The sequence below is a fragment of the Erithacus rubecula genome (assembly GCF_903797595.1).
Source record: "Erithacus rubecula genome assembly, chromosome: 6".
NCBI lineage: Eukaryota > Metazoa > Chordata > Aves > Passeriformes > Muscicapidae > Erithacus > Erithacus rubecula.
In genome coordinates, this window is record NC_136688.1 from 2,560,934 (window position 1) to 2,573,520 (window position 12,587).

At 43.1% G+C, this 12,587-nt stretch overlaps 1 protein-coding gene across 1 annotated transcript in view; it reads left to right on the forward strand.

Annotated features, from left to right (window-relative positions):
• Window positions 1-12,587, forward strand: part of MUC2 (mucin 2, oligomeric mucus/gel-forming) — a gene marked incomplete at its 5' end in the record, with an annotated part of 61,014 nt that overhangs the window by 40,977 nt on the left and 7,450 nt on the right. Inside the window, 11 exon segments of the mRNA XM_079309981.1 lie at window positions 581-787; window positions 1,865-2,014; window positions 3,152-3,367; window positions 4,413-4,616; window positions 5,364-5,564; window positions 6,612-7,870; window positions 9,043-9,217; window positions 9,772-10,019; window positions 11,053-11,236; window positions 11,359-11,563; window positions 12,205-12,383. Coding sequence (XP_079166107.1) covers window positions 581-787; window positions 1,865-2,014; window positions 3,152-3,367; window positions 4,413-4,616; window positions 5,364-5,564; window positions 6,612-7,870; window positions 9,043-9,217; window positions 9,772-10,019; window positions 11,053-11,236; window positions 11,359-11,563; window positions 12,205-12,383 — 3,228 coding nt within the window.

Sequence of the window (12,587 nt, forward strand, 5' to 3'; positions counted from 1 at the left end):
AGGAGTCCCCTACCATGCTTTTGGCTACATACTACCTCTTGCAGTGAACTGTGGTCTTTGGATGACCACAGAGTTCCAGTATGACCATAGTGATCACTATTTTTGATGTCCTTTATCAGGGTGACATTGGGAAAATCATATGACTATCAGGCAGAAACATATTCTGTTGCATGATCCATTCCTGGACCACAGATTCCCCTCAGTTCTTACTCCATGAGTTAGCAAGGTGTTTAGGTAATGAAGCAGAGATAGAAAGCTCCAGCCAGATCCAAAGCATTACTCCTCCTGGTCTCTTTCCTACTGGTAGGTCTCTAACCTTCTGAGAAGCACCTTTCAGCACCATCCCTAGTCTCTTCACTAGCAAAGGAGGACCATGACCATCTCTGCACATGGATGTCAATGAGTTTTCTTTCTGGGCCAGAACAGAAGGCCTGCTAGGGAGCTTTGCAGTGCTAAGGGTGGGCTGAACTCTCTAGCTCTTTGCCAGTTGCCTCATCTGCAGCTTCTGTTCAGTTCCAATTGAGTCCCACTCATGCATTTGTCCCTTTGTTTTTTTCTCTGTGCCTGCTGTTTCTAACAGGCACACCTCCACCCACACCAAGCACACCAAAATCGACAACCACTCCTTCGACACCAGAGACTCCCACCACCACCACCACCACCACCACCACCACCCCCAGCCCTCCAAGCACAACCACTCTAACTGGACCAACTCCAACACCCACTTGGACTACTTCAAGCACATCCTCACCAACACCAACATACACCACCACCCTATCAACTCCAGGTACTTTTATGTTTTGTGCTTCCTATGTTGCCTTCCTGTGGTGGTAATGAAGGTCTATGAGCTTTACCATTTGAGGCTCTCTATGGGATTCAGGATGGGAGGAATGACTATTGGGCATTACAGGAAATGTCCCTTACCCAAAGCAGGCCTTTGGGGCTGGCTATTTCAGAAGAAAGAAGGATTCAGGAGTCATGAGGAGGTCTTGGTTTCCCTGATTCAACAGTTTCTGATGAGGCTTTTCATCCTAGTCCCCAGCTTAGACATATGCTGAACTGACAGGAAATCTAGCTTTGCTACACTTGAACTTTGTTCTTCAGCTAGGCAGAATGTAGTCACTGAAGCCATGGTGCGTAGGTAGAGTGGGGTTTAAGTTAGTGACAGTGGCATTTTAGACAGTCTTTAGGACTTTGCAGACATTCTTCCCTTTCTCTCCTACTCCTTTGCCTATCTATGCTAAAGGTTTTCAGAGGTTATAAATATAGGGAGGAAGGATTCCCCTGACATGCTTTTGGGAGAAGTTTCACTCTGCATACCACATCATGCTGTGAATTATGGCCTTTGGGCGACCAGATCCACTAATATGCTGGGATGTCCTTTATCAAGGTGACATTGGGAACACTACATGCCAATCAGGCAGGTACCTATTCCCATACATGCTTAATTCCTGGACTGCATATTCCACCTTCAGCTCTTGCTACAGGATTTAGTGAGGTGTTCTAGATAATGACATAGAGATAAAAAGCCCCAGCCAAATGCAAAGAATTACTTCTTCTCATCTCTTACCTATTGATAGGTTTCTCTGATTCTGTGAGAAACATCTTCCAGAACCATCCCCAGTTTCTTCACCAGGGAAGGAAGGCCATGACCATCTCTGTGCATGGATGTCAAGGAGTCCTTCTTCTGGGGCCAGAAAGGGAGGGCTGGGGCTAGAGACCTCTGCAGTGCTAAGGGTGGGCTCTTGGACATCTCTGTGTCTCTGGCAGCTGTCTCATGTGCAGCTTCTGTTCAGTTCACATTGAATCCCACTAATGCTTTTGTCCCTTTGTCTGTTTTCTCTGTGCCTGCTGTTTCTAACAGCCCCACCTACGTCCACACCAAGCACACCAAAATCAACAACCACTCCCTCGACACCAGAGACTACCACCACCACCACCACCACCACCAGCAGCCCTCCGAGCACAACAACCACTGTTCCTGAAACAACAACTACCACCTCAACTCCTGGAAGTATGTTCCCAAAAGCAGTAATTCTCACCAAAACCCCTCTGCCCCCAGGAACAGAATCGCCAAAAGATTCTCTGGTTCTGTTGTCATTTCAAGCCTTGCTGTGCGAGTAGTGGATGTCCATGAACACCTCCATATGTGTCTCTAGATGGGATCAAGGCTATGTGTAAATTCATGGAAACCCAGGAAAAGTCCTGTGCCCAAATCTAGCTCTTGGGCTACTGTTTCATAAGAAACAAGGTTTTGAGGATTCTTGGGGGAAGTCTTGTCTTTCCTGACTCAACAGTGCTCCAAGGAGGTATTTCATGGTGGTGCCCAGCTTAGACAGATGCTGAAACAATGGGCAACATTGCTTTTGCAGCTGTTGAACCATTTCCTTCAGCTGGATAAAACGTAGTTGCTGGACACATGAAGTGCATTTAAAGTGGGACTTGGTCTTGTAGCAGTGGCATTTCAGTCTCTTTTTGGGTTCAGCTGTGTAGACTTTCCACCCTTTCTACTCCTTCTATGCCCTCTGAATGTTAGTTTTTGTTGTCATCTATTAGACATGCAAGAAGGAGGGATTCTTCTGCCACTGTTTGAGGGAACAGCTTCACTGTGCAGACTGCCTCTTGCCATGAACTGTAATTTTTGGCTGAAGCTTTGTCTGATGAGATCCCAGGGAAGCCCTACATCAGGCTGACATTGGAACACAGGGGGAATCACATGCCATGTGCATGCTTCTATCCCTGATCACAGCTTCCCATCTCAGCTCTACCCTAGGATTTAGCATAGTGTTCAGGTAATGAGGCAAATATAGAAAGCCCCAGCCAGATCCAAAGCATTGCTCCTTCTCATCTCTATTGGCTGGTTTCTGTGATCCTGTGTGAAGCAGTTTTCAGCACCACCTCTAATATCTTCGAGACAGAGGAGAGGAGGGAGAGGAGGGCCATGACACTTTCCATGCATGGATGTCAAGGAGTCTCCTTTCTGGGCCACAGATGAAGGACTAGGGCTAGGGGCATTTGCAGTGCTAAGGGCAGGCTGACCTGTCTATGTCTATGGCAGCTGCCTCATCTGCAGCTTCTCTTCAGTTCACATTGAATCCCACTCATGCATTTGTCCCTTTGTTTTTTTCTCTGTCCCTGCTGTTTCTAACAGGCACACCTCCACCCACACCAAGCACACCAAAATCAACAACCACTCCTTCGACACCAGAGACTCCCACCACCACCACCACCACCACCACCACCACCAGCACCACCAGCCCTCCAAGCACAACAACCACTGTAACTGGACCAACTCCAACACCCACTTGGACTACTTCAAGCACATCCTCACCAACACCAACATACACAACCACCCAACCAACTCCAGGTAATTGTCTGGCCTGTGCTGTTGTTTGTTCCCTTCCTGTGCTTGCCCTGAAGGTACATGAGCACCTCAAATTCTTCCTCTCAGATGGATCTGGGGTGAGTGTAACTGCAGGGCAACACTGGAACAGCCTTTGCTTAAAACTTGCCTTTCATCTGGCTGTTTAAGAAGGAACAAGGTTTTGGGGTTCTGGGGAAAAAAAGTCTTGGCTTCCCTGACAGAATAGACTACAAGGAGAAATTTTGTGCTGCTGCCTAGCTTACACAGATCTTGAACTGATGGAAAATCTTGCCTTTTTTGCTGCTGAACCTTGTTCTTCAGCTGGCCCAAATGTAGCCACTGTATGCCTTTAATTTTTTTGGCTCTGGTATTTTAGGCACTGTTTGAACATAGTACTGTAAACTTTCTTCTCTCTCTCCTGTTCCTTTGCCCTGTTAGTGCTGAAACATTTTAGTGGTTATAGATGTAGGAAGAATGATTCCCCTGCCATCCTATTGGAAGAGTTTCACCCTGCAGACTGTGACTTTCTTTGAACTGTGATCTTTGGCTGATGAGATCCACTAGTACTCTGGGAAGCCATTTCTCAAGGTGACATTGGGAAAACCACATGCCAATCAGACAGGAACATATTCCTGTGCAGGCTTTCTTCCCTGATCACAGCTTCCCATCTCAGCTCTTACCGTGAGATTTAGCAAGGTGTTCAGGTAATGAGGCGATAGAAAGCCCCAGCCGGAATCAAAGCATTACTTCTCTTCATCTCTTACCTATTGGTAGGTCATTCTCATTTTTTGCAAAGCATCTTCCAGCACTATGACCAGTCTCTGTGCTAGGAGAGGAGGGCTGTGATACGTTCTATGCATTGATTTCAAATGTTCTGCTTTTCTGGGCCAGAACGGAAAGGCTGGTGGTAGGGGCCTTAGCAGTGCTAAGGGTGGGCTGACCTGTCTATGGCAGCTGCCTCATCTGCAGCTTCTGTTCAGTTCACATTGAGTCCCGCTCATGCATTTGTTCCATTGTCTGCTTTCTCTGTCCCTGCTGTTTCTAACAGGCACACCTCCACCCACACCAAGCACACCAAAATCGACAACCACTCCTTCGACACCAGAGACTCCCACCACCACCACCACCACCAGCACCACCAGCCCTTCAAGCACAACAACCACTGTAACTGGACCAACACCAACACCCACTTGGACTACTTCAAGCACATCCTCACCAACACCAACATACACGACCACCCAACCAACTCCAGGTAATTATATGGCCTGTGCTGTTATTTGTTCCCTTCCTGTGCTTGCCCTGAAGGTACATGAGCACCTCAAATTCTTCCTCTCAGATGGATCTGGGGTGAGTGTAACTGCAGGGCAACACTGGAACAGCCTTTGCTTAAAACTTGCCTTTCATCTGGCTGTTTAAGGAGGAACAAGGTTTTGGGGTTCTGGGGAAAAAAAGTCTTGGCTTCCCTGACAGAATAGACTACAAGGAGAAATTTTGTGCTGCTGCCTAGCTTACACAGATCTTGAACTGATGGAAAATCTTGCCTTTTTTGCTGCTGAACCGTGTTCTTCGCCAGAACTGGACATACATGCAATTGTGGCATGGCTTTGGGTTTTGGTACTTGCGTTTTAGGCACTGATTGGCACTGATTCTTCCCTCTCTCCTGTTTCTTTGCCCTTAGTGCTAATGCTTGTCAGCTGGTAGATGTCAGAAGGATGGATATGGTTTTGGGAACAGTTTCACTCTGCAGACTCTCACTTTCTTAGAACTTCCAGCACCATCTCATTGCTCAGAGGGAAGGGCCATGACCCTCTGTGTGCATGGATTTCAAATACTGTTCTTTTTGGGGCCAGAAAGGGAGGGCTAGTGCTAAGGGTGGGCTGACCCACCTTAGCTGTTGTGTGGCAGCTGCCTCATGTGCAGCTTCTGTTCAGTTCACATTGAGTCCCATTAATGCCTTTGTGCCTTTGTCTGTTTTCTCTGTCCCTGCTGATTCTAACAGCGCCACCTTCGTCCACACTGAGCACACCAAAATCAACGACTCCTCCACCATCAGAGACTCCTATCACCACCACCACCACCACCACCACCACCACCACCAGCCCTCCGAGACCAACAACCACTCTTCCTGGATCAACACCCGGCTCAACTCCTGAAAATGTTTTCACCAGGACCCCATCGCATCCACCCACAGAAGCAATAAGTAATTCCCAGGGTTTCATGTCATTTGCTGGTTTTAGGAAGTGGGCTTTATTGGCATCTTTTTAGTTTCTATACTCTGCACTTATGTAGTTAATTATATTTCAAAAACATCCCAGCTAACTTTTCAGCAGCAATGTCATATCCCCTACTGTCCCAGTTCTTCTGCCTCTGTTAAAGGACATGAAGTAGATGAACAAGTTTGCCTGTCCTCACCCAAATGTGAATTAGTTTTCATTGAAAGACTGTCCTTGTGGGCTGCCTGGGCAGAACCAGTGTATCTTAATTCCTCTAGCATTACTACTGCACTCTTATTATATACACAGTGCTTCTCTCTCTACTATGTGTCACTTATATCATGCTATAAAAGCACAAATAGATGGCTCTGACACTGGCCTGTGAGAATCATGAACACTTTTTACCATCCTAATCAAAAATGATTTTAAAGGGGTCTCCATTAGCAACCATAGTGAAAACTGGCCGTGTGAAAAAGCAGAAAACTGTATTTTGGTTCACAGCATCCCAAAATAGCTTGTGTGTGAGTAATCTTAAAAGCCTGAGCATCAGAAATGGAACACAGACTGCTCTAGCAACTGCTCCATTTCTGTAGAATCAAATGACTCTGAGCATAACCGATGGTGATATGAACCACCATGAAGCAGCACCGGAAATAATAGTCTTTCCATGGAATATAGTATGACAGCAATACAGTGTTAACCAGAGTTCACTGATCTACTCAGTGGATTCCCCTGGATCTAGGACTGCCGAACTCTTCAATATAAAATTTTAACACTGCCAAAGATGTTCCCTCTGACATTGATTGCTGACAAAGTGTTTATATCAATATCTCCTATGCAAGATGCAGGAGATTTTGTTAATAATCTCTCAGTGATGCATAAACCATTAATAAAACAGTTTCTGCTTTATTTCAGTCTGAAGACCCTATGCTTAGGTTTGTTGAATTACATATGCTTAGTAGAAAATGAGATGACATTAGGAAGAAAATGCAATTTCCCACTTAAAATACTCTTGTTTTGTCCCTGTCTTAAAGAGGGTACCACAACACCTGAGATGCCAACCAAGACAAACACTCCAGTTACTCCTTCAACTACCCCACTGCCAACAACAAGAACGACAGAAGTAAGTACACCTACTACAAGCACCACTAGTCAACAGTCAACATCACCAGTGTCAACAAGCCCAGTGACAGTTACCACCTCTGAAGTCACTGAAACAACACCAACCACGAAGACCACCACTTCAGGCCCCACGCCCTCAAGATCCACCAGCACCACACCAGTAACAGAAACACCTTACCATGAGAGCACTACCATCAGGACCCCAAGCCCCCCATCTACCACCACTTCCAGCCCTGGCACCACCACAACCTCGGGACCAAGCAGCACTACAGAAACACTACCACCAATAACAACAACCCCATTCACTGGAATTACGTCAACCACCAAGACCACCACTTCAGGCCCTACACCCTCAAGATCCACCAGCACCACACCAGTAACAGAAACACCTTACCATGAGAGCACTACCATCAGGACCCCAAGCCCCCCATCTACCACCACTTCCAGCCCTGGCACCACCACAACCTCGGGACCAAGCAGCACTACAGAAACACCACCACCAATAACAACAACCCCATTCACTGGAATTACATCAACCACCAAGACCACCACTTCAGGCCCCACGCCCTCAAGATCCACCAGCACCACACCAGTAACAGAAACACCTTACCATGAGAGCACTACCATCAGGACCCCAAGCCCCCCATCTACCACCACTTCCAGCCCTGGCACCACCACAACCTCGGGACCAAGCAGCACTACAGAAACACTACCACCAATAACAACAACCCCATTCACTGGAATTACGTCAACCACCAAGACCACCACTTCAGGCCCTACACCCTCAGTGTCCACTCCCCCCACCACCACAGCAGGAACCGAAATAAGTACCCCAGGGACAACCTCTTCAACTGTTACTACTCCAACAACATCACCTGCATCAACCAGCCCTGTGTCAACCACCACCTCTGGTACTACTCCAACAGAAAGCTTTACCACCACTTCAGGAACCACCTCTGTCAATGCAACCACCACCTCTACCACCTTCACAACTCTTCCCCCTAGCTCAACTACTACATCTGGGCCAACTGCAACATCAACTGCAGTCACCACTACAGGAAGTTCTACGCACAGTGTAACTCCTCCAGTTAATGGCTCAAGTTCAACTACAAGTCTAACACCAACCACTCCTAAAAAGACTTGTACTATTTTCCCTAATGAATCTTATGAGGTGAGTAGATTTCATGCTTTCATTGTGCTTTGGATGGTGACTAGGCAAATCACTTCAATGTTAGTAACATGGAGAGTAGGCATTAATCGGGTTAGGAAAGGAAGTATCAGTCTGTTCTATTTCTTTAGTTTTCTTAGGCATCAGCAGGACTTCCAATGATTTTTGGATTGGCAGCTTATATGTTGCAATTAGCTCTTCAAGGATAATTTTTTAAAAGCTTTCTGCAAGGAGCTAGATCGCAGGTCAGTGTTTGTCTTTGTTGTAGGATAGCTCTGATGAAAAGGAAACCAAGAGCTAAGTGGTGCTAAGCTATCTTTTCTATTTCTGCTTTTGAATAAGTCGAGGTTGGGTAAAAGTTGCTTGTGTGTTTACATTGCAGTCAACAAAAATCCACAGGGCTGAATTTGTCTGAGTTTGGAATGAGTCATACTTGTTTACAGACTGGTTTCAGGAGAGGACTGTGAAACAGATCACTGCATTCAAACGCTTGTGAAATTTGACTCAATTTTTTCCTTTTTTTCTTTTCTTTTTTTTTTTTTTTTTAAACCCTCCACCTCTGACATACACAAGTTAGTGTCTTGTACATTTCTAAAGCCTCCTCATAGTTTAGATGCATACCAACTTGCTCGGTAGATCTGCAGGAATAAAAATTATACATAGCTGAAAAACTGTTAGAAGATAGAAAAAAACTCATACTGCCACAATGCATGCATATATAATCACCTTGGACATTTTCCCCTCATACAGTTGTTGTTCACTGTAGCTTTAGCTATTAATCTGTTCTAGGCATTCATGGAAGGATATTGACCACATATTGGCCATTCATATTGATGAGTGTCTTTCACTGTTCTTTAGAGAGTGTGTTAAGGTGATGAGATTAGATGAAACATTTCACTTTTAGATACCTGAAACTAGAAGAGGAAATTCCCATTTCAGTTTACTGGCTTGATTTTGTAAGTAATGCTTTTCACTTTGCAGCTCTTGGTTGCAGACCTAGATAGGGCTGAATGATGCACTTCCATCCTATTTTCAGATTTCTGGTGGGGGAAAGCTTGTCAATAAACATATGGCTTTTTAGAAACCTGCAGAAGATATTCAGGCATAACTGTGGTCAGTTTCACAGCTTCCTAAGGTTTGTTTCTGTCTCCTCCCTCCTCTCTTTTCAAACACAGCAAGGTGACTCATGGTGGCTCTGTAACTGCACTAAGGCAATATGTATAGAAGACAACATTGTCCAGGTGATTCCAGTAATCTGCAATCCACCTCCAAAACCCACATGTTCCAATGGATTGTCTCCTGTGCCAGTCATTGATGAGGATGGATGCTGTTGGCACTGGGAGTGTGATTGTAAGTGTATATTTTGTTGAATATTTAATCTCCTGAGGGAACAATACTATTGTCAAGACTAACGATATTTATCAGGGAACAAGTATTGTGCAAGGCTGTGACTCAGTCTTCTAGTGTTGATTTGAGTGGTCTGTTGATTCTTTTGAGCCAAATGAGGGATTTGCTTAAGTTATCATTATCGCTACATAACTGTTGTGTTAGTAAATTGGTCTCCCAAAGTCAGATTTAAATGTCCAGAGGCTGACATCTATAGACTAGAAGCCTATATATATGTTACTTGTTCAGACTGTTGTTGAAGACTTATCTGTGGTACAGTTAATCCTGTTCTCAGTTGTCTGTCATTAATGTCAGATGAACTGTGCATTGAAAGTGGCTGATTTTTATTGATGACTTCTAGCTAATGAGCTCATGCATTGACATGTACACTTCATTAAAATTAAAATGCCCGAAGTTCACTGAAATGTTTCCCAAACCTACAGATTTTACTTGTAGTCTGATATGTTTTTATTTTGTATGCTGCCATAATAGCCTAACTTAGCTGTATGTTTTTTTAGGCTACTGCACTGGCTGGGGAGATCCACATTACATGACTTTTGATGGATTGTACTACAGCTTTCAAGGAAATTGTACATATGTCCTTGTGGAAGAGATCATTAAGAACGTTGACTCCTTTGGTGTCTACATTGACAATTACCATTGTGATGCACGGGATGTAGTGTCCTGTCCTCGAACACTCATCGTGAGACACGAGACTCAGGAAATCAGGCTAAGAACAGCACAACCAAATACTCTACAAGTAGAGGTACTAAAGAATGTTACCACTGATTTCTTGATTCAGATATTAATACTACTACTTAAAAGCATTTTTTACTCCAAATGTGGAGAAAAAATTCTACAACTTCCTGTCTTTTTAATCTTAAATCTATGCAGATCTCTCCTGAATACACAAGTGGGTTCAAATTGCTAAGAGTTAAGGATTTAAAACAATTTATAATTTATAATTAGTATTAAAGTAACGAAGGAAAACAACATGGAATGGGAGGATGACATAACATCAATAAAGTGCTGGCCTGAAGCATTTTTAAAAAGTACCATTAGTAGCTTTGACTTGTGTTACCTTTTTAATTTTTCAGAATAGGGCACTTACAAGTTATCCCATTGATAAATGTGATGTCACAGTTTTTGGATTTCAAAATTAGTGAGAAGTGTTTGGGGCTTTTTGTAGCTTTTAACTGTTTGTCTAGTTCATTTTTTACATTACTATATGAGAATATTGCAAGTTAGGTTGCAACATATTGTGGAAAATTTACAACCTTTAGACCTCTGTTTTTGTTTTTTTTTTCTCTAAAGCAAAGGAATCTCCAATTGCTGAGTGGAAGTATTAGTGTTAGTTTCACAGGTATATCATGGCTACTGTATTTTAAAAAATAATACAGTTTTAGTCTTATTTCTGCAACTTAATTTTCCTATAAGCATGTTTGCTTTATGCCAAAAAATCTAAAATTTTATTAATTAGGAGAATTTTTTATTCCACTTTCATCAGGAGTCCTTGATGCCATAGTCACTCTAATAAGTCTGTTGAGTGTTAGGATTTAGCTGATTAAAACCTTGAATTTATAGACTCATTTGTTGATAGCTAATGGTTAATGGACTTTTTGTAGCTCAGAGAAGAAAAGTTTGACTTTCCAGTAACAAAGGAAACACAGGAACATTTGTTACAAATTAAAAGGATATTATTTACCTTTACATTCTTTCTGCAAAACAAAGGAACAGTCAATTGTTTTGAAAAGTCTCACTGAATTTATGCCTCTTTTCTGTTTTCCTTTATTTATTAGGTGACAGTAAACAACCAGCTCGTGGCTTTGCCTTATAAGAAGTTTGGTGTGAGCATCTATGAGTCAGGCATAAATCGTGTTGTGGAAATTCCTGAGCTGAAAATGAATGTGACCTACAATGGCTTGTCCTTTTCTATCAGAATGCCCTACAGCCTGTTTGGCAACAACACCCAGGGACAGTGTGGTAAGGCTTACTCTTCCAATTTTTGCACTCTCAGAAAACCACAGTGCCAGTCCTGCTTCAAAGATGAATGGAATTTCCTAATAAATCTGTCAATTAATTCTTTCTCTCCTTGTCACCCTTAGGTACTTGCAATAACAACACAGCAGATGACTGCATGCTGCCAAATGGAAAAATTGCAGATAACTGTGAAACCATGGCAGATCATTGGCAAGTTGTTGATCCTTCCAAACCACAGTGCTCTCCAGGCCTAGTTCCTACAGGTTCACCAAGCACAACACCAACACAGCCTTGCAAAGAATCTTCCATCTGCGAGCTTCTTTTGGGAAGGTAACATTACTCTTGGCTTTACAAGTCTTTGGTCTTTGATTTAAGTGGAAATTTTAGGATTAATTTACCAATGGAAAGTGTTTCTAACTATTGCTTTATTTCTTGTGTCTTTATGGTTTGCTTCTACTCCTTTCACTTTTTCTGGTTGTTATTTTTTGATGACAGTATCTTTCAACCCTCTGGCTGCCACGCTAACCTTTTTTGATGTTTCCACATTCTCCTATACACTCAGCCCTCCCCTGTCCCATGATCATGCCTTTTCCCACATTTACTTAGCAGAAAACAGAGTCCAACTGATAACAGAGATCTTAATTTTTAGAACACTGTGTCAGAACTTAAAAAAAAAAATAAAACCAAAATAACTTTAAAGAGATAGCACATGGTTGCACCTAATAATATACAGCTCCTGGACTCAAGATATTGGAGTCTAAGTGTTTTGTAGGTAAGGGAAAAAGATTTTAAGATATGTTGGAAGGTTACTATTTGGATAGGTGCTCTTAGCACAAATCTCTCAACAGTAGTCCACATCCACATCTTCTTAATCTTCCATGTTCTCTGTTTCCACATCATAACATGTTAAACACATTGAAAAATATATGGATCATTCAGTAACTAATAATAATAAATATTTCTTTTTCTAGTGTGTTCAAGCCATGCCATGCATTTGTCCAGCCTGAAAAGTACTATGCAGCCTGTGTTTTTGATAGCTGTGTACTTCCCAACCTAGACCTGGAATGCTCAAGTCTGCAGATCTATGCTGCCACCTGTGCTGATCAAGGCGTGTGCATTGACTGGAGAAAACACACCAGTGGTGTATGCTGTAAGTATCTGGCCATTCATCTTGAATTATTAAGGAAGGATGTGTTGAACTGTTTCAGCAGTAATGTCATACTGCTTTCAGAGTAATGAAGACACCAGTAAATCACAACAGCTGCTCTCCTTAAGTAATATTGCAGGTAACATTAACAATGGAAATGGGCCTTCAAAAATATACATGTATTGACTGTTCCAGAAACATCTGTAT